Source organism: Dendropsophus ebraccatus, chromosome 10 (genome assembly GCF_027789765.1).
Source record: "Dendropsophus ebraccatus isolate aDenEbr1 chromosome 10, aDenEbr1.pat, whole genome shotgun sequence".
Lineage (NCBI taxonomy): Eukaryota > Metazoa > Chordata > Amphibia > Anura > Hylidae > Dendropsophus > Dendropsophus ebraccatus.
In genome coordinates, this window is record NC_091463.1 from 90976465 (window position 1) to 90997385 (window position 20921).

The 20921-nt window shown below is 46.4% G+C and overlaps 1 protein-coding gene across 1 annotated transcript; it reads left to right on the plus strand.

The window, feature by feature from the left end:
• Window positions 1–798: 798 nt before the first annotated feature.
• LOC138765757 (lymphotoxin-alpha-like) lies at window positions 799–9135 on the plus strand. Its single transcript, XM_069942805.1, has 4 exons — window positions 799–930; window positions 2838–2877; window positions 4949–4987; window positions 6170–9135. The coding sequence occupies exons 1-4, from the start codon at window positions 829–831 to the stop codon at window positions 6601–6603; spliced, it is 615 nt and encodes a 204-aa protein (XP_069798906.1). The 5' UTR covers window positions 799–828; the 3' UTR covers window positions 6604–9135.
• The last annotated feature ends 11786 nt before the right edge of the window (window positions 9136–20921 follow it).

Below are 20921 nucleotides of genomic sequence, written 5' to 3' on the forward strand. Positions count from 1 at the left end.
TTATGGCTCATCATGTACTATGCTTTCTGTATACACTAAGGGAAACATTTACTATCATTGCTCCACACAGATTGTCCCCTTCTCCCTGGGGTACGCCAGCCATATACCTCGCTCGCCTGATGGGCAGATGAGGGTGGGCGCGGCAAGGTGGGGAGGAGGCGAGGCCGTTACTGTATTAAAAAAAAAAAACTTTTTACAAAGCAGAACGTTGACTTTCACAAGGTAGAGAGCAGAAGAAACCCATCAGGAAACTCCACAGATCAGAAAAAGTAGAAAAAATTTTATTAACTTTTTATTTAACTTGACATTTCACCCATCACCTGCTCATCTGATAATCCAGAATGTGGGATGATCCAGAACCCTATTATGTATGAACCATGCCATGTAAACTGAGCAATGCAGAGAACTCTTGGAGCATAGTTGTAATACCAGATTCTTTCTCTGGAAAATGGCTACTTTCTTCCAGAAACAGCATCACCCTTGTTTGGGTGTGGTTTACCAGCTCAATTCCATTGAAGTGATCAGAGCTGAATTGTAGTACCGTACACCCTGGATATCCCCATTACATACAATTCTCCTGATATTCCAGAATATTTGATCATTTGGTTTTATTAAGGTCTTTTACTGTATGTACAGTACATGCACAGTACTTTGGAGGGTTTTAGTGCGTGTCTCACAGTTTCCTGGTTCGGGCAGGGGTTTCCCCTGCTGCTTCCTCCCACCTTCTCCTCTGCACTATTATAAAGCAGGTCACTTGCACATTTCTCCCCATCACTGTCTGTAAAGTGCTGCCAGCTACAGCATCCCTCCAGTCTCAGAGTCGGCACCATGCCTGTGACATTACCCAGAAGCACATGGGCTTGGCAAAGCCTTGGAACCCTGGTGGTCCTTTTCAGCTTTGTGTGTCTGGCAGCTGGGTCTCCGGTGCAGGTAAGAGATCTCACCCTGTGTCCTAGGTTTCTGTAAAAATGAACTTTTTTTATTGTCGTTATCTAAAAAGTTGTTACAAATTCTAATCATCCATGTCTTAGTAATATTTGTTCCTGGAAAAGCTGGGTGACCATCAATTTAGACAACTCAAGGAGACCTAGTAGAAAAGCTCCTGATGCCAACCGTGCGAAACCTGCAGGAAAGTTCACAAGGTCGGCATAGGAAACTTCAGTGCATCTGTGCCTGAAAGTCATTAAGCAAAGAACAAGAATACATTTAGGGGTCCACCTTGGGGTCAGGACTGATTTGGAGGTCGGATCTGTGGTCTGAGGTATGAATTAATTTAGGGGACTGGTCTGGAGTCTGAATTAACATTAAGGTATAATCTGAGGTCTGGGTTCATTTAGGGGTCTGGTCTGAGGTCTGACTTTAGTGGTCTGAGGTCTGAATAATTTTAAGTGTCTGTTCTGGGGTCTACGTTAATTTAAAGGTCTGGTCTGGAGCTCAGTGGTCAAGTCTGAGGTCTAAATTATTTAGGAGTCTGATATGAGGCGTCTTGTCTAGGGTCTGAATATAATACAATATAATAATAATAATATAATATTTGAGGATATGGTCCGGGTCTGGATTAATTCTGGGGTCTGAATAACCATTATGTTGAAGTCTGAAGTTTGCTTAAGATCTGACTTTAGTGGTCAGCTCCGGGGTCGGAATTTATTTAAGTGTCTGTTCTGGAGTCTGGAGAATTCATTTACAGGTCCAATCTAGATTTGACTTAATTTAAGAGTCTGATCCAAGGTTTCCAGGTATTTAGGGGTCTTCCCGCAGGGTCTGAAGTAATTTAGGGGTCTTCTCACAGGGTCTGAAATAATTAAGAGGTCTTCCCCCAGAGTCTGAAGCAATCTAAGGGTCTTCCCGCAGGGTCTGAAATAATTAAGAGGTCTTCCCCCAGGGTCTGAAGTAATTTAAAGGTCTACCCCCAGGGTCTGAAGTAATTTAGAGGTCTACCCCCAGGGTCTGAAGTAATTTAGAGGTCTTCCCCCAGGGTCTGAAGTAATTTAGGGGTCTTTCCCCAGGGTCTGAAGTAATTTAGCAGTCTTCCCCCAGGGTCTGAAGTAATTTAGCGGTCTTTCCCCAGGGTCTGAAGTAATTAAGGGGTCTTCCCGCAGGGTCTGAAGTAATTTAAGGGTCTTCCCCAAGGTCTGAAGTAATTTAGGGGTCTTCCCCCAAGGTCTGAAGTAATTTAAGGGTCTTCCACCAAGGTAATTTAGGGGTCTTCCCTCAGGGTCTGAAGTAATTTAGGGGTCTGGACTGTAATCTGAATAAATTTCAGGGGCCCGATTTGGATCGGGAGTAATTGAGGGGTCTGGGATCTGAATAAATTAGAAAATTTGATCTGGGTCTGGATTAACATAAGGGTCTAATTTGAAGTCCGGGTAAATTAAGAACTTTGTTCTGAGGTCTGACTGTACTGGTCATGCATGTGGTCTCCTATTTGAAGTCTGATCTGGAGTCTGAACTAACTTTAAGGTCTGAATTATTTAGAGGTCTCTAATGGTTTTAGATACTGAATTAAGGCTCCTGGTTTTCCATGTGGATTAATTTACCAACATTTCCAGCAGGATCTGTCTTTTTTCTTCCCTTGACCCAAAAGGCAAATCTATGGGATTTATCGCTAGGGAGATTTCAGCTTTGGGAGCTATAAGCCCATACTGGTTGTCACCCAGCACATGTAAAAATAATTTTCCTGACTTGACATAAGATGATGACTCACCGTGACTCGTAGTTATGTCTTGGGGTCAAAAATTCGTATGACGATTTCTTCTTTCATATGTCTTAGCCTAACTCTCTATTTTTTTATTACGTTGGGTTATAATTAACAATTTTTTAAAAAATTTTCTTTCCAGACAAAAACCAAGACATCTCATAAAAGATCCGCAGATTCAGGTAGGGTTACACCTTCTTCCCATGTACTGTATTCATTCTACGTCCGCGTAGGGTCTTGACGTTTCTTTATCTTTTTAATCACTCCTTTCTTGCACGTTGTGGTTAGGATGGTGCTTCTCCCCTTACCAGTACAGCCATGTAAGAGGGGCAGAGGCAGCCAATACATCAGTATATGTTAAATGAGCAAAGATACAAGACCAAGACGAGTATAGGCAGAGTAGGTAAGTAGCCTTTGGCATAGTTGGGTGTTGGACAAACCCTACTATAGATGACTGGTAGGGTAGCCCACCGACTGCATTGAAGAGGCCAAACGTGGAGATAGTGGTAAATTATAAGTATATAATTTATTATAATTAAGGTGTATTATAAGTAAGAACACCAAGGGTTGGTGGTGTTAAATTTTAGGGTAGGAGGGTGTTTGACCATCCCTAACCATCAAGAGTGTCTAACCCCAATAGATGCAGCTGTTAAAACGCTCTAGTCTTGTAATTCTGTCCCCCTTTGCCATCATTCAGGCTTGTTCAGACTTTCCTTTTGAACACTATAGGGTTTTAAAGGGATTATCCAGGATAACAAAAACACAGCTACTTTCTTGCAAAAAAATCAGCACTGACCCTGATCTCAGGTTAAAGCTCACATCTATTTACTTAAATGGAACTGAGCTGCAAAAACCCACACCCAAACTAAGGACTGGATGACTTTTTTGACAAAGTACCTTAAGACGGTGCAAGTCAGGTTTCTTCTGAGGTAAAGTGTCCTCCAGATTAGACTCAGGGCAGTGCAGGAAAAGCTGAAGCCTATCTGGGCATCTTATTATCCTGAACTATTTGAGAGGTGGGACTGTGGTTAGCGTGTGGGTGTGTCTAGCAGTGGGCGGCCAGTGGGTGGGTCTGCAATTCTTCCGGGGAGCTTTAGCGGTAGGTTAAATGACACCTATGTCTTAATACTAAATACAAGACTTGTACCTCTAATTCAGTGATTTGTAGAAAGATTTGCAGTTTGATGTAATTCAAAAGTCATGGAAATGCCTTAAAGGGGTATTTCTATCTGAAAAGCAAGGGAATGTCTTTATAGAAGCACTCCGAAGGGGGAAAAAAAAGTTTTTCAATCAACTGGTGCCAGAAAGTTTTAAAGATTTGTAAATTACTTCTGTTTAGAAATTTCCAGTCTTCTAGTACTTATCAGCTGCCATATGTCCTGTAGGAAGTGGTGTATTCTCACCAGTCTGACACAGTGCTCTCTGCTGCCACCTCTGTCCATGTCAGGAACAGTTCATAGTAGTATCAAATCTCCATAGAAAACCTCTCCTGTTCTGGACAGTTCCTGACATGGACAGAGGTGCCAGCAGAGAGCACTGTGTCAGACTGGAGACCGCTCACTGGTGCCACCTTTTGTAAATAGCTTTCCCTTCAAGTCAGTGTCTGACTTTGATAAGAAGTCTTAGGACATGACTGGGAGTGTAAGCCAAGCCAGACAATTGTCCTAAATTTTACCCATCTGTAGACAGCTATTTCAAGGTTCTTGGCCTTAATGTAAAAGAAAGAACAAGCTAAAAGTACGAATGAGAAAACTAGGGTCCCCTTAGTACGGTAACTGTAAGTACAGGGCAGGGCATCACTTTATGATCAGTGAAAGTCATAAAAAAGTGGAATGAATCTCTATGAAAAGGCTGCAGAGCTGGAAGTGTTGTCATGGGGTCAACGATGGAGAAAACCTTTTTTTTTTTATCAATTCTGATTGAATTATTCAGTTTTTTTTACCAAATACTCCATGTTAGACCCCAACCTAAGCGGCCTGCGACTTTAAAGATGAACATTAAAGTCATGCTAAAGTTCACCGCTCTAGCCTGCGGAATGTATGTGGGTTTCTTCGTCTTCCTGTGTCCTATATTCTATTAGATGACATATACAGGAGTCTCATACAGAGACCACTGACCTTTAGCTAAACATCCTTCTCGCCTTCTACCAGGAAACTATAGAGATTAGTGGGGCTCAAGGTGTGGAAGATTTTTAGTTTTTATCAATTGTTTCTGTCTTTCACCACAATCCTAATTCGCCGCTTTCTTTTATAGGAAAAAGATCTTTCGAGAGACCTGCTGCGCATTTCCAAGGTAATGATCAGCTATAGAAAAACATTTCGGTAAAGGACTATGGCAATAAAGATGTACGTTACGATAGTATCTTTAAAGGCGTAATCTACCCTGACAATCCTTTGTTGTTAGTAATGATGAGCAAACATCTCGATGTTTGGTTCGGATTCTGAACACGAACATTAAAAAAAAATATCGTAATCGGTTTGTGTTCGTGTTTGCCGAACATTCCCGAACAAATAACGAACATACAGTAGAATTAGCATTTTGCATTCATTTGCGTGCAGATTGCGTACGTTTCAGTCTAGAGTAACACACATACGTACAGATTATCAGGCGCAAAGCGTAAATTACGTAGTGGCATACGTTCGCAAGTTTGAATATGTTGGAAAATGATCGTTATAACCATTCCGAACATCGTACAAATTGTTACTGATCTGCGAACATGAACAATTAGCGTCATGTTCGTAAGAACATACGAACATTTTCGCTCATCACTAGTTGTTAGAAGGGTCCACTGGTGATAAGTTGGTCACAAGGCTTCGGTTGTCAGTATAAAATGTATGGGAGCCTCCCGAGTCTTCACCAACAGATGATGTTATGGCGATAGGGGTCAGGTAATAATGGATTTTTACTGCCTTACCCCTTTGTTCTCAGAAAGAATAGCCCTCCCTATAGAGAACACATGTATGCATATGGAGAAGACGGGAGAACTGTGGTCATTCGGCCGAATTTGACACTTTTAGACTGAGTGTCCTTTTTTGGAGCTTTCCCACATGGTGTCAAATATGGTACAAAAAAGGTGCCCGGACGTCTTAGACTAAAATCGGACAAACCTACTAATTTTGTCAGGTTTGGCTGACTGTCATCATGCCTGGACAGCCAAAGCCGAAGGCTAAGGTGTATGGTAGCCTCCCTACTCTTAATCGACAGAGGATGTAGGTGCAAAAAAGAGTCAAGACTGTTGGATTTTTACTATTGTTGAAGAGATAAAACACCACCAAAGCTGTATGGCTGTGGCTTACCCCTCCCAATAGAGGAAAGATGAACATTAGGTGCTCACAAACCTCAGGTGTCTGGCTGTTGGACCACCCATCAGCCCTTGATCGGTACCTTGGTTGGTACCTTAAAAAAGTTATTTTGGATCATAGTTGGTAGGTAAAGCCTCATAACAACTTGTCTCTATTATTTCCTTTCTTACAGTTGAGCCAGATCCTCCCAATCCAAGCACTCTGAACTGGGCCCCCAACATAGAAAACTCCTTCTCCCAAGGTGAATTGAAGCTAGTGGACAATGAGCTTCACATCCAGCAAACAGGCCTGTACTTCATATACACTCAGGCCACCTTCGGAGGATTGCAGTGTCCCAAGAATCTGAATATCGTTTCCCTTACTGTGATTTTGTACTCCGATGAGCATGAAGAAAAAATGCAGCTTCTCCGAGCAGATAAAACCCCTTGTGAACAGCCCGAAGTCACCACTGTCAATAAAGGGAACCGAGCCGGGTGGAACAAGTCCATATTTCTAGGAGGTGCATTTAGGCTCGTAAAGGGGGACAAATTGTATGTGGTGACAACTGGAACAGAATATGTTAAGAGGGAAAATGGGGCCACCTATTTTGGAGTCTACGCCTTGTAAGACCAAGGTCGTATCCCTTACCAAGTGGGACATTTTTGAAGTCATAGAAGGGGGCCCCTTGATTTGGCATGGCATGTGGGAAACGCGATCCTCTGCTCTGGAGGGCCTCCAGCATCCACCAAAATCAAGAGACATTTTTATATTTCAATGGGTGTTGCAAAATGTATAATTTTTCCTGACCATGCTGGGTAGGCCTCCAACCTTATCTTTGGCCCAATAGGGATTCCACTGGGTCCATGGACATAAGTTTTAGGGTTGGGGTTTTGTGTGACATTATTAGATCAAGAGAACAATAGATCAATCTACTCTCAAGGTTCGGACTTATGAAGTCTTAATGAGCTTTGTGTTTCAAACCGTTAGGTCCAACTCAACTCCAGTTCTCCGGTAGAATCTAAGATTTCAAACGGTGCTTTATATCTCTGATTGAGTTCGGCTACATTGATTTCAGTCATTTTTAGTAGATGATGCAACTATCAGAACCCATGAAGATTCCTTCTTACTCTTGTTGCCATTCTGGTGTAAACATGAGCACGACCATGGCTAAATCCATGTAAATTTTTAAGAGTTTCATGATATCGCCATTAACCATCCTTATAGCTCAAGTGTTCACATTTTAAAGGGGCAATCTACCTAAAAACATCTTCTGATACGTCACAGTGACCATTGATGGTCTTTATCATAGCATTGTTTCCAGTGGTTCTCCATTGTTTCTGATGTAAATCTAAGATTCTAGAAGGAATTGAGTACCTGTTTAGGAATCAGTAAGTTCCCAACAATGGCACAAGTTAGACGTTATAAGGTAAATTTCCCATCTAAATATTCTAGGTCTTGGAAATTATGATAGGAAGGTGATACTAAACAGCCCACTCTTAACTTCCTTACTGAGTAAACTAGATCCCCTATAGAGTTCCAAGGTTTTACAAGACCCTAAAGGGATCAGAAGATTATAAAACAAGGGAATAAGGCTCAGCTGCAATATAACACACAAACTGTGGAATTGTGTGGCACTGGTTTTTTTGTTTTTTTTGTTTTTTTTTAAAGAAGAAAGCAGCCATGTTTCTCTAATCCTGTCCAGCCCCTTATAAGTTTAAGGTCCCCTTTTAAGGTCATATGACTATCACTAAGTCACGCACAGATTTTAATATTGACATTTTTTAATATATTGACATTTTTTTGTATTCAATCACCACTGACTCTGCCTCCAATCACTACACAATGGAAATCTTCTTTATTATTTAATTTTAATAAATATTTTATTCTTTTAACTTTTTTTTAAATATATATTGATTGTATATTACTTGCCGTGTACATGTGCCATAATGTAAAAGAAAGAACTAAAAGCTAAAAGTTCAAATCAGGCCAGATCAGAAAATCGCGCAGAGGCCAAGGTATAGGGTCTCTCAATATGGTAACTGTGACCAAAAAGATATGGTTTAACATACAAGTTATTGTACTGTGAACTGGTCCCAGCAGTCCAGGCCGAGTGAATGCACTGTGTTCTGCCTAGTGAAGGGGCAGAGCATGACATAGATATTAAAAGAGCACTTAAAGGGAATATATCACCATGAAAATGCTATGTAAACTATCATTATCATGTTATACAGCAGGAAGAGCTGAGCAGATTGATATATATGTCGGTGGGAAAAGATTCGGTAGAACTGACTGAAATCCCTGCTTCCTCTATTCTAGGACCACCCACTGGACTCCTAGGCACAAAAAGATTAGAGATTTCAATCATTGTTTAACCTTTTTTTCCTAGAATGATATATATCAATCTTCTCAGCTCCTCCTGCTCTATAACATGATGCCGATAGATAACATAGCAAATTTGTGGTGGTAGGTTCCCTTTAAGCCCAGTTTCACACATACATAATATATATGCATTTCTATGTACATAATACAACTGTAAGACACAATCCCTATGTCATGTCCCGCTTAGTAGACCACAAAAATTATTTGTAAGTTTAGACAAATATTCCGTAACAAGTACATACATTGTTTATATCTATTTCCTGTTCAGATGACCGCCATCTTTTACTCTTTGTTATCTACCATTTCAGCCTGGGGAGATGTAGATTGTAGTGTATAAATCAACAGGAAACCCAGAACACCTTCTGTGAATGATGCCAGTGGTTCTCCTATAGGGCTACTGCTCCTTTACCATAGATAATCCATTAGATTACTGTTTTTTTTTTTTCCTAGCGTCTTATATGTTATTTATGAAGATTTTTATGAAAAACTTCACTCGTCACCATAAGCTAATGTAGATAATGGCTTTATATGAAGATTGTATTTATTTATAGGGGGCTTTAAAACTGACGTACACTATAGTATGGGCAGCGTGCACTAATACCGGATTAATTGACACGCTTCAGTGCTGTTTACAATGAAGATGCCGACGGCCACCATTATTTATATATAAATATGTAATGTTGAATTCCTTTTTTTTTTTAAAAGAACCAAGGACAGGACGGAAATATTTAAGATATATATTTATCTTCTCCCATGGACATTGTTCTCGCTTTTTTTTTTTTTTTTTTTTAAAGGCTGAAAATGTGACAATTTCATTGTGTACAATGTTTTTTTTTATATATATATTTATAGCACTTTGATAATGGCTTTTATAGATGTTTTTTGATGAAATAAACATATTTATAAAATACTCAAGGTTTTCAAGATGTTTTTTGTGTGTGCGAGTAAGGTGCAAAGTATTTGTGTCCTTCTATACAGTGCTATGATATTTGTTAACAGTTTTTTAAATGCTTACTTAGCGAGGAGTGTCATGTGACCTGCCTCTCATCAATATCCCTAAATAGACTGTGGGGGCACTACTCAGGCACACATCTGTAGTGTCCTTGTACGGGTGTGCCACTAAGTCTTATAGCACCTGTTCAAAGGTAACTCTGTCAGGTGTCACACTGAGGGATGATGGGTGCCTTTCCACACCATCGCCACTTGCAGGGCCGGATTAAGGTTGGTGGAGGCCCCGGGCGACAATTCCCCCACAAAATAAATAAACTATACCGCGATCTATACAGATGGCTGTTTACTGTAGGTGACTTAGCACAGACCCCTTCTTGCTCCTGGCTGTATGGCTCAGCATCCGCCTCTGTTGCCCACATAATGGTCACTAGAGGCTGCAGTGCAGAGGAAGATGAAAGACCCTAGAGACAGGAGCGGGGAGGGCTAAGTATCAGAGTGTATTCCCACATTGTGTTTGTGTTAATAACGCAATGTGAGAACACAGCACTTTCTGTGCGCTGTTGCCCACTGTGTTAGGGCCCTATTACATGGCCTGATATCCTGGGTAAGCAGCACCAGTCTGCTAGGGTTTGGGCTGGTGGGGGCCCCTAAGTGGTGGAGGCCCCGGGGCACGTGCCCCTGGTGCCCTCCCTTTAATCCGGCCCTGACCACTTGGTGTCTCACTCTCCCCTGTTTGTTCTGTGCACAGCTGAAGGTGAAAGGGGTTAAGTTTGTTCTGTTCACTGTTCAACCAATTACAGGTGCAAGTACCTTACACACCATCCACCTATTATATGCTTCCTTCTCCTTTTCTATGGTATGTTGCTCACCAATAGGAGGTTGGTCCTGGTCACCTCTATATAAGAGAGTTAGTATTTGTTGAGAGGGACTGTTCTTAGTCTTCTTTAGTGGATGGTGGAAAAAGCAAGACACAGTTTTCTGGAGAAAGAGACTTACCCGTAATATGCAGTGTTAAACCCAAAGGTGGGTAACTGTCACCTGGGTCAACCTTGCCTACACCTGGGATCCTTCCGATCTGTAAAGTCAGGGGATTGATCCTCAGTGGGGCAAAGGGCCTAAGTCAAAGTATCCTACTGGTACCTGCGCTACTTCATTGGGTAATTTGCAGGAGTCAGCTTCACCCAGTAGTCCAAGCGTGGGACTCGTGCTACCAAACCTGACTGGTTTGGCAAAAGGCGGTCTTCTATTCAGTTCTTCTAAACACATAGTGTATGGTCCAGCCGGGATTCTATCAGGCCGTGCGAAAAACTGACATGTCATTTCTCTGCGGCTGCTATTCATAGAATAGTGGCCGCAGAGCACCTGTCAGTTCACACAAAACATTGTGTGCGGCGGTGAATTTGGATGCGGGTGCACACGGGTGTGGGTACCGCCACCCACAGAAAGGGGAAGAATATCCCAAGGTGTGCAGTGGTGTGTGTATAGGTGCAGACAGAAGATGGCAGAGTCCCATGTGTTAGTATAAAAATATAACAGCTTTACTGTAGAATTTTGCAGGTTACAGTACACTGTTTCATAGAAAATAATCTTTACACACACTTGAGTGCTTGACCTTAATGCTGGAGATAGGTGCTTGAGAAGAGTTGTAGCAGTGCTTGTAGAGTAAAAAGTGAGGAGGAGAGGGGTTTCCTGGAGGAGTCGTAACCCAATGTAGCCTTGTACTCTGCCGGAACCTTGAGAGATCTCTTGAGTGAAGTCATACACGTACTCACGTTTAGACACTGTCTTACCAATATCTGCCCTCTGGTAGCGTAGAACCCATCCCAGTAAGGTAGTACGAGCCCCAGCCGTGGTTATCTGGGTGTAGCTAGGTGTCCGCATCTTCCCAGTTGCCTGCACTACGCAGTAGGATATGTAGACCTTTGTATACTGATGGCTTTGTCCTACTGAGGCTAGTTCCTATCTTGTTCAGGATCCTGCCCTGCTCTTTTCTGATGTGTTCCTGGCGTGGGTCAGGGTTTTTCTTGGTGACTAATCTCCCTGTTGGGTGCTTAGCACTTCATAGTGAGGGGGTAGTTGTAGAAGAAGTGTTGGTCTCTAACTGCATCTGCTCACTTTGGTGGTTAGACTCTACTAACTCATAGCATCGCTGACAACTTGCAACTTGACAACCATATACCCCCCTGCTGCCGGTGTGTTCCCTCAGCCAGCTGCCATCTTACCGGCAATGATCTACTATATATATATATATATATATATATATATATATATATATATATATAGCCCCCGGCAGCCGATGACATATAGCCCCTGTGGCAATGTATATGGGAAGTGGTACTGTGCAGTGTATACATACACACACTGAGGGAAGTGGTACTGTGCAGTGTATATACATACAGACACTGAGGGAAGTGGTACTGTGCAGTGTATATACATACAGACACTGAGGGAAGTGGTACTATGCAGTGTATACATACAGACACTTAGGGAAGTGGTACTGTGCAGTCTATACATACACACTGAGGGAAGTGGTACTGTGCAGTCTATACATACAGACACTGAGGGAAGTGGTACTGTGCAGTCTATACATACAGACACTGAGGGAAGTGGTACTGTGCAGTCTATACATACAGACACTGAGGGAAGTGGTACTGTGCAGTCTATACATACAGACACCGAGGGAAGTGGTACTGTGCAGTCTATACATACAGACACTGAGGGAAGTGGTACTGTGCAGTGTATACATACACACTGAGGGAAGTGGTACTGTGCAGTCTATACATACAGACACTGAGGGAAGTGGTACTGTGCAGTCTATACATACCCCCCCCCCCCCCGCACCCCACACGCACTGACTACCGCACCTGGCCGCCATCACAACAGACACACTACCAATCCCCCGCCCAGGCCGCGGTCCCCCCACACACATTACTGACCGGCCGCCACCCCTGCCGTCCCTCCGGTTGTACTCACCCACTATCTAAGCTTGGTGCCGCTGGGGTGAACTTGAAGAACCGCCGGGTGAGGAGAGGCGGGAGAGAGGCGCTGGAGGAGTGTGGCGCCTCTGCAACCGTCCGTGCAATGAATGACGGACGTGCTGGATGACGTCACTGGAGAAGCGTGTCCCCGCACACGTCATCCAGCACGTCCGTCATTCATTGGACGGACGGCCGCAGAGGCGCCACGTGATTCGGCGCAGCGTGCGGAAGGCGGAAGTCCTTAAAGAGACAGCGCGCCGCCGGGGCCAGTCGCAAATGGCGCCCAGATTAATAAATCTGGGCGCCATTTGCAAGATGTCAGTCGCATTGGCGACCATTTTGGTCGCCATCTGGAGCCCTGCCTCTCCTGTCACCCCTCCAGCTGTGCTACCCTCTCCTTTCACCCCTCCAGCTGTGCTCCTTTCTCCTGTTACCCCTCCAGCTGTACTTTCCTGTCACCTGCAGCTGTGCTCCCCTCTCCTGTCACCTCCAGCTGTGCTCTCCTCTCCTGTCACTTCCAGCTGTGCTCCCCTCTACTGTCACCCCTCCAGCTGTGCTCTCCTCTCCTGTCACTTCCAGCTGTGCTCCCCTCTCCTGTCACCTCCAGCTGTGCTCTCTTCTGTCACTTCCAGCTGTGCTCTCTTCTGTCACTTCCAGCTGTGCTCCCCTCTCCTGTCACCCCTCCAGCTGTGCTCTCCTCTCCTGTCACTTCCAGCTGTGCTCCCCTCTCCTGTCACCCCTACAGCTGTGCATTCCTGTCACCTCCAGCTGCGCTCCCCTCTCTCCTGTCACCCCTCCAGCTGTCCTCCCCTCTCCTGTCACCCCTACAGCTGTGCATTCCTGTCACCTCCAGCTGCGCTCCCCTCTCTCCTGTCACCTCCAGCTGTCCTCCCCTCTCCTGTCACTTCCAGCTGTGCTCCCCTCTCCTGTCACCCCTCCAGCTGTGCTCCCCTCTCCTGTCACTTCCAGCTGTGCTCCCCTCTCCTCAACCCTCCAGCTGTGCTCTCCTCTCCTGTCACTTCCAGCTGCGCTCCCCTCTCCTGTCACCCCTCCAGCTGTCCTCCCCTCTCCTGTCACTTCCAGCTGCGCTCCCCTCTCCTGTCACCCCTCCAGCTGTGCTCTCCTCTCCTGTCACTTCCAGCTGCGCTCCCCTCTCCTGTCACCCCTCCAGCTGTGCTCTCCTCTCCTGTCACTTCCAGCTGTGCTCCCCTCTTGTCACCTCCAGCTGTGCTCCCCTCTCTTGTCACCTCCAGCTGTGCTCCCCTCTTTTGTCACCTCCAGCTGTGCTCTTATCTCTTGTCACCCCTCCAGCTGTGCCCCCTTTCCTCTCACCTCTAGCTGTGCTCCCCTCTCCTGTCACCTCTAGCTGTGCTCCCTTATTTTTTCACCCTACCAGCTGTGCTCCCCTCTCCTGTCATCCCTCCAGCTGTGCTCCCCTCTCCTGTCACCCCTCCAGCTGTGCTCCCCTCTCTTGTCACCTCCAGCTGTGCTCCCCTCTCTTGTCACCTCTCCAGCTGTGCCCCCCTCTCCTGTCACCTCCAGCTGTGCTCCCCCCTCCTGTCACCCCTTCAGCTGTGCCCCCCTCTCCTGTCACCTCCAGCTGTGCTCCCCTCTCCTGTCACCTCCAGCTGTGCTCCCCTCTCCTGTCACCTCTAGCTGTGCTCTCCTCTCCTGTCACCCCTCCAGCTGTGCTCTCCTCTCCTGTCACCTCCAGCTGTGCTCCCCTCTCCTGTCACCTCTAGCTGTGCTCTCCTCTCCTGTCACCTCTAGCTGTGCTCTCCTCTCCTGTCACCTCCAGCTGTGCTCTCCTCTCCTGTCACCCCTCCAGCTGTGCTCTCCTCTCCTGTCACCTCCAGCTGTGTTCCCCTCTCCTGTCACCCCTCCAGCTGTGCTCATCTCCTGTCACCTCCAGCTGTGCTCCCCTCTCCTGTCACCCCTCCAGCTGTGCTCCCCTCTCCTGTCACCCCTCCAGCTGTGCTCCCCTCTCCTGTCACCCCTCCAGCTGTGCTCCCCTCTCCTGTCACCCCTCCAGCTGTGCTCCCCTCTCCTGTCACCTCCAGCTGTTCTCTCCTCTCCTGTCACCCCTAAAGCCGTGCTCTCCTCTCACACCTCCAGCTGTGCTCCCCTCTCCTGTCACCCCTCCAGCTGTGCTCCCCTCTCCTGTCACCCCTCCAGCTGTGCTCTCCTCTCCTGTCAACCCTAAAGCCGTGCTCTCCTCTCACACCTCCAGCTGCGCTCCCCTCTCTTGTCACCTCTCCAGCTGTGCCCCCCTCTCCTGTCACCTCCAGCTGTGCTCCCCCCTCCTGTCACCCCTTCAGCTGTGCCCCCCTCTCCTGTCACCTCCAGCTGTGCTCTCCTCTCCTGTCACCCCTCCAGCTGTGCTCTCCTCTCCTGTCACCCCTCCAGCTGTGCTCATCTCCTGTCACCTCCAGCTGTGCTCTCCTCTCCTGTCACCCCTCCAGCTGTGCTCTCCTCTCCTGTCACCCCTCCAGCTGTGCTCATCTCCTGTCACCTCCAGCTGTGCTCCCCTCTCCTGTCACCCCTCCAGCTGTGCTCTCCTCTCCTGTCACCCCTCCAGCTGTGCTCATCTCCTGTCACCTCCAGCTGTGCCCCCCTCTCCTGTCACCTCCAGCTGTGCTCCCCCCTCCTGTCACCCCTTCAGCTGTGCCCCCCTCTCCTGTCACCTCCAGCTGTGCTCTCCTCTCCTGTCACCCCTCCAGCTGTGCTCTCCTCTCCTGTCACCCCTCCAGCTGTGCTCATCTCCTGTCACCTCCAGCTGTGCTCTCCTCTCCTGTCACCCCTCCAGCTGTGCTCTCCTCTCCTGTCACCCCTCCAGCTGTGCTCATCTCCTGTCACCTCCAGCTGTTCCCTCCTTTCCTGTCAACCCTAAAGAAGTGCTCTCCTCTCACACCTCCAGCTGTGCTCCCCTCTCCTGTCAACCCTAAATCCGTGCTCTCCTCTCACCTCCAGCTGTGCTCTCCTCTCCTGTCACCCCTCCAGCTGTGCCCCCTTTCCTCTCACCTCTAGCTGTGCTCCCCTCGCCTGTCACCTCTAGCTGTGCTCCGTTATTTTTTCACCCTGCCAGCTGTGCTCCCCTCTCCTGTCATCCCTCCAGCTGTGCTCTCCTCTCCTGTCATCCCTCCAGCTGTGCTACCCTCTCCTTTCACCCCTCCTGCTGTACTCCCCTCTCCTGTCACCCCTCCAGCTGTGCCCCCCTCTCTTGTCACCTCCAGCTGTGCTCCCCTCTCTTGTCACCTCTCCAGCTGTGCCCCCTCTCCTGTCACCTCCAGCTGTGCTCCCCCTCCTGTCACCCCTTCAGCTGTGCCCCCCTCTCCTGTCACCTCCAGCTGTGCTCCCCTCTCCTGTCACCTCCAGCTGTGCTCCCCTCTCCTGTCACCCCTCCAGCTGTGCTCATCTCCTGTCACCTCCAGCTGCCATATACACTGCTATCAGAAAATACACAAAACATATTATATTAAAAAATACTTTTACATTAAATAAATAACATTCTACTCACAGACATTGCCATCCTAGGCCCAGCTACACAGACTGCATTCTGGGACAACTCAGAAGTACTCTTGGTCACTACTACTTGCTTTGCTGGGGCCTTCACTTCATATATGATATAGACTACAGAAGGGGTAGCCAGCCTGCCAGCTTCAGACACCTGACTGGATTTCTGTCCTCAAACCTGGGGAAGGCTGGATAAGCAATGAACCTTCTACTTTTCCACTGCCAAACAAATATAGACGCTACTATAAGTGAATCTCTCTGCTTGCTGTCCTACCACAATATGACCTCTAGATGGCAGCAGCATTCTAAATAAACATAAGGACATCACTGTAGCTTTATTAGTACATGGTAAGTACAGCGGTGCCTTGGATTACGAGCATAATTGGTTCAGGGATCGCGCTTGTAATCCAAATCCACTCTTATACCAAAGCAAATTTTCCCATAAGAAATCACTGATCTGCAGACAATTGGTTCCACACCCCTAAAATAATGATTTTATATTCTGAATAACATGTAAAACAGATGAAACAAACATTTATAAACAGCTGGATATGTGATATATAAATTACTGTACAGTATAGCAATCAGCATGTGGAGTATAATGTATAGTAACTGTATAACCCTGATAACACAGCAGCTGGATATGTGATATATAAGTTACTGTACAGTATAGCAGCATGTGGTATATAATGTATAGTAACTGTATAACCCTGATAACACAGCAGCTGGATATGTGATATATAAGTTACTGTACAGTATAGCAGCATGTGGTGTATAATGTATAGTAACTGTATAACCCTGATAACACTGCAGCTGGATATGTGATATATAAGTTACTGTACAGTATAGCAATCAGCATGTGGTATATAATGTATAGTAACTGTATATCCCTGATAACACAGCAGCAGCTGGATATGTGATATATAAGTTACTGTACAGTATAGCAATCAGCATGTGGTGTATAATGTATAGTAACTGTATAACCCTGATAACACAGCAGCTGGATATGTGATATATAAGTTACTGTACAGTATAGCAGCATGTGGTGTATAATGTATAGTAACTGTATAACCCTGATAACACAGCAGCAGCTGGATATGTGATATATAAGTTACTGTACAGTATAGCAATCAGCATGTGGAGTATAATGTATAGTAACTGTATAACCCTGATAACACAGCAGCAGTTTGTAGATACAGGATGGAACCGCAGATCCCCATAATGCAGTAGCGTAGTATAACAGGATAGGATAGAGAAGCAGGGCTGCTGCCAGAGGTCTGTGTGGTCACATGACAGCAATGGGGAAGGGGGGGTGTTGAGCATGGACCAATCAGGAAGTGAGAATCACAGAGCTGTGCAGGAGGACAGAGACAGAAACTTTTCTATAAAGCAGTGTGTATAGCTGAGTGTAAGTGCAGGCACATTATAGCAGCAGTGTGTATAGCTGAGTGTGAGTGAAGGCACATTATAGCAGGAATTGAGAGGATGGGAAACACAAGGGCTAAAAGACACTGCAAGGAGCATGGAGGAATGAACAGGGCATATGTGGGGAAATACATGCAGCACTCTCTGTCCGGGGAGAGAGGGGTTACAGCTATGATGATATTACCTTCACAGTCCTGTCCCCTGATGCAAGCCCCAGCCTGAGGTGGATCTGCTATGATTTGGAAGGTGAGGGAGACTTCCTGGGTCAAAGTACACTGCTGTAGACCACCCTGTGCAGACCATGCCCCCCCCCCCACACTCCACCTCCCATCCAGTACAGGGAGCTCTTAAACCAAAGCAATGCTCTTAAACTAAGTTACTCTTTAACCAAGGCACCACTGTATATAGCATCACGTGCAACCACAAAACAGAAGCACAGAACACAGGATAACACATCTGACAACCATTAGGCAACACGAATACCGTGCAGCGGGACACTAAATATATGTTACATTACTAGAATATCTTTGAAGGAAGAGTCCGGAGAAAATTGTATTGTATTGCCCCCCAAATCACCAATATACACTTTTTACAGGAAATGCTTATAAAGGGCTTTTTTTCCCTGCACTTACTACTGCATCAAGGCTTCACTTCCTGGATAACATGGTGATGTCACTTCCTGGATAACATGGTGATGTCACTTCCTGGATAACATGGTCATGTCATGACCCGACTCCCAGAGCTGTGCGGGCTGTGGCTGCTGGAGAGGATGATGGCAGGGGGACACTGAGGGACACAGGGCACTGGATGGGACACTGAGCATCTCCCTGGCATCATCCTCTCCAGCAGCCACACATCGCAAAGCTCTGGGAGTCAGGTCCTGACATCACCATTTTATCCAGGAAGTGACATCACCATGTTATCCAGGAAGTGACATCACCATTTTATCCAGGAAGTGACATCACCATGTTATCCAGGAAGTGACATCACCATTATATCCAGGTAGTAAGGCCTTGATGCAGTAGTAAGTGCATGGAAAAAAGCACTTTAGAAGCATTTCTCATAATAAGTCTATATTGGTGATTTGTATAACATTTGGGGGGGGGGGGGCAACAAAATACTTTCATACTTGTATACATTTCTGGTACAAGTTGATTTTTTTTAAACAAATCCCCCCTTATCTCATTTACACAGTTGTGGTTATGTGATATAGTTGTGACCAAGGACATTTCAGCCCTGCCAGGACCTTTTTCAATAGGGTATCCTGTGATGTATTCCTGGCACGTGCTGCGCTTCTGCCCTGTGTTCTGCAGTGTTTCTCAAGTCAAGGGTTGGAGAAGTTGCCTTTCTTGCCGATTGGGCCCCCTGCTCCTGCCGAGTCCAGTTTCTAGTTAACACCAATGTCGGCTTCTACCAGCTAACACAAAAATGGTGTTGCATCACAATAAGGTCAGACCTTTACTGTAAGTATACACTCCATGTCTACTTAGTATCTGCAACCCAGCAAAGTGCCCAAGATCCTCTAGAGCAGAATCCATTGCTTCTTGGACAGTGCCCCTCTAAGTAGTTTGCCCTTTCCTGATAATTCTTTCTAAGATTATCAGGAAAATATGAAGAGGATCAAATAACGTTTTTAGGAGAATGTATTTCATTTATTTTACATCACAACTATTTCTTTTATGAAGGACAATTTTACAAGCAGACATGGGGCACGGCGATGGGCACAAAATTCGCACCTAGTTATTCAAACCTGTCAGTGGGAGAATGACAACATCCATCCGAATGGAGTGCTCATCGCCGACCTCTTACTATGGCATCGTTTTATAGACGATATTGTTTTTATTTGGAAGGGAGGAGTGGAAAGCCTAAAGGTGTTTTTAGAAGAGATCAATAAAAATTAATTTTACTTGAATTTTACACCACATTTTAGCAAAGAAGAAATAAACTTTTTGGACCTAACTATTTATGTTAAAAACAACTGTTTACACACCAAAACATATAGCAAACCTACGGACAGCAACAGCTACTTAGATAGAAAAAGCTGCCACCTACCCCTATGGCTAACTAACATCCCGAAGGGACAATTTACCAGACTTAGGCCCCCTTCACACGTCCGGAAAATCTGTCCGGATTTCCTATCAGGAAATCCGGACGGATTTCCGGACTCATAGACTAACATTAGACACGGACACCCTTCCGGATTTTTCCGGAAGGGTGTCCGTTCCGGAAAATAGGACCGGATTTTTTATATCCTGTCCTATTTTCGTCCGGAAATCCGGCACGGACGCCCCCATAGAAGTCTATGGGAGCGCCGGAATCACGGGCATTTTCCTGATGTATATCAGGAAAGTGCCCGCGATTCCGGACTGGTAGAGAGCCAGCCCCGGCCGCCGTCCGATCACCCGCACACCCCCATCCCCCCCGCACCGCACCGCACACTCTGCCCGGCACTACAGGGCTGGCCGGCCAGAGTGCGGTGCAGATCCCCCCCCCGCCGCCTAACCCCCAGTACCCGCTAGTCGCCGCCGCCCCCCCGCCGCCGCCGCCGGGAACTCACCACCGGGCCGCTCGCTGGATGCTCCGCACCTCCCCCCCCCCCGGGAACTCACCACCGGGCCGCTCGCCGGATGCTCCGCACCTCCCCCCCCCCCCCCCCCGGGAACTCACCACCGGGCCGCTCGCCGGATGCTCCGCACCTCCCCCCCCCCCCCCCCCCCCCCCCCCCTCCCCCGGGAACTCACCACCGGGCCGCTCGCCGGATGCTCCACACCTCCGACCGCCGCCCGGACCTCAGCACTGCACTCTGACCCGGACCCCAACCTCGCGCCCCCGACAGAGCAGGATCCAGGACAGGTGAGATTACCCCTTAGGACTACTACTCCCACCATGCTGTGCTGGCATGCCATGATGGGAGTTGTAGTTCTGCAGCCTGTGGCCATCCAGGTTGCAGACGTACAACTCCCATCATGCCTTGCTGACAGGCCATGATGGGAGTTGTAGTTCTGCAGCCTGTGGCCATCCAGGTTGCAGACGTACAACTCCCATCATGCCTTGCTGACAGGTCATGATGGGAGTTGTACTTCTGCAACCTGGATGGCCACAGGCTGCAGAGGTACAACTCCCATCATGTACTGCAACCTGGGTGACCACAGACTGCAGAAGTACAACTTCCATCATGACCTGTCAGCCAAGCATGATGGGAGTTGTAATTCTGCAAGCTGTGACCATCCAGTTTGCAGAAATACATGTCCTATTTTTTTTTTTCTCATCAGGAAATCCTGAAGGTTTTTCCTGATGGTTTCCTGATGGTAAAAACGGATTACTGTCAGGAAATCCTGATACTATCCTGATGACATTTAAGGCCTCCTGATCAGGATTTCCTGACAGTAAAAACTGACACGGACGTGTGAAGGGGGCCTTAGAAGGAACTGTACGAACATAGAGGATTATGAAGAAGAAGCCACTAAACTACAAAACAAACTATCAGCCAAAGGATATAACAGAGAACGTATGATAACAACATGTAGAGAAATAGGTATGATAGAAAGAGGAACATTACTGCAGGAGAAAAGCAAGACAGACAGGGAAGAGAAAGATGATTTAATAAAAGTACCTATTATAACTACATACACCACCCATAGTCATATTTTCAAAAGAATAATAAAAAAACATTGAGATATTCTAAGAGGAGATAAAATC

What these genes read in the sequence shown, in the direction of transcription:
- LOC138765757 (XM_069942805.1), top strand. Translation starts at nt 829, where the DNA reads ATGCCTGTGACATTACCCAGAAGCACATGGGCTTGGCAAAGCCTTGGA. An exon ending in CAGCTGGGTCTCCGGTGCAG is followed by an intron (nt 931 to 2,837) that starts GTAAGAGATCTC and finishes TTTTCTTTCCAG; the next exon opens with ACAAAAACCAAGACATCTCA. An exon ending in TAAAAGATCCGCAGATTCAG is followed by an intron (nt 2,878 to 4,948) that starts GTAGGGTTACAC and finishes TTTCTTTTATAG; the next exon opens with GAAAAAGATCTTTCGAGAGA.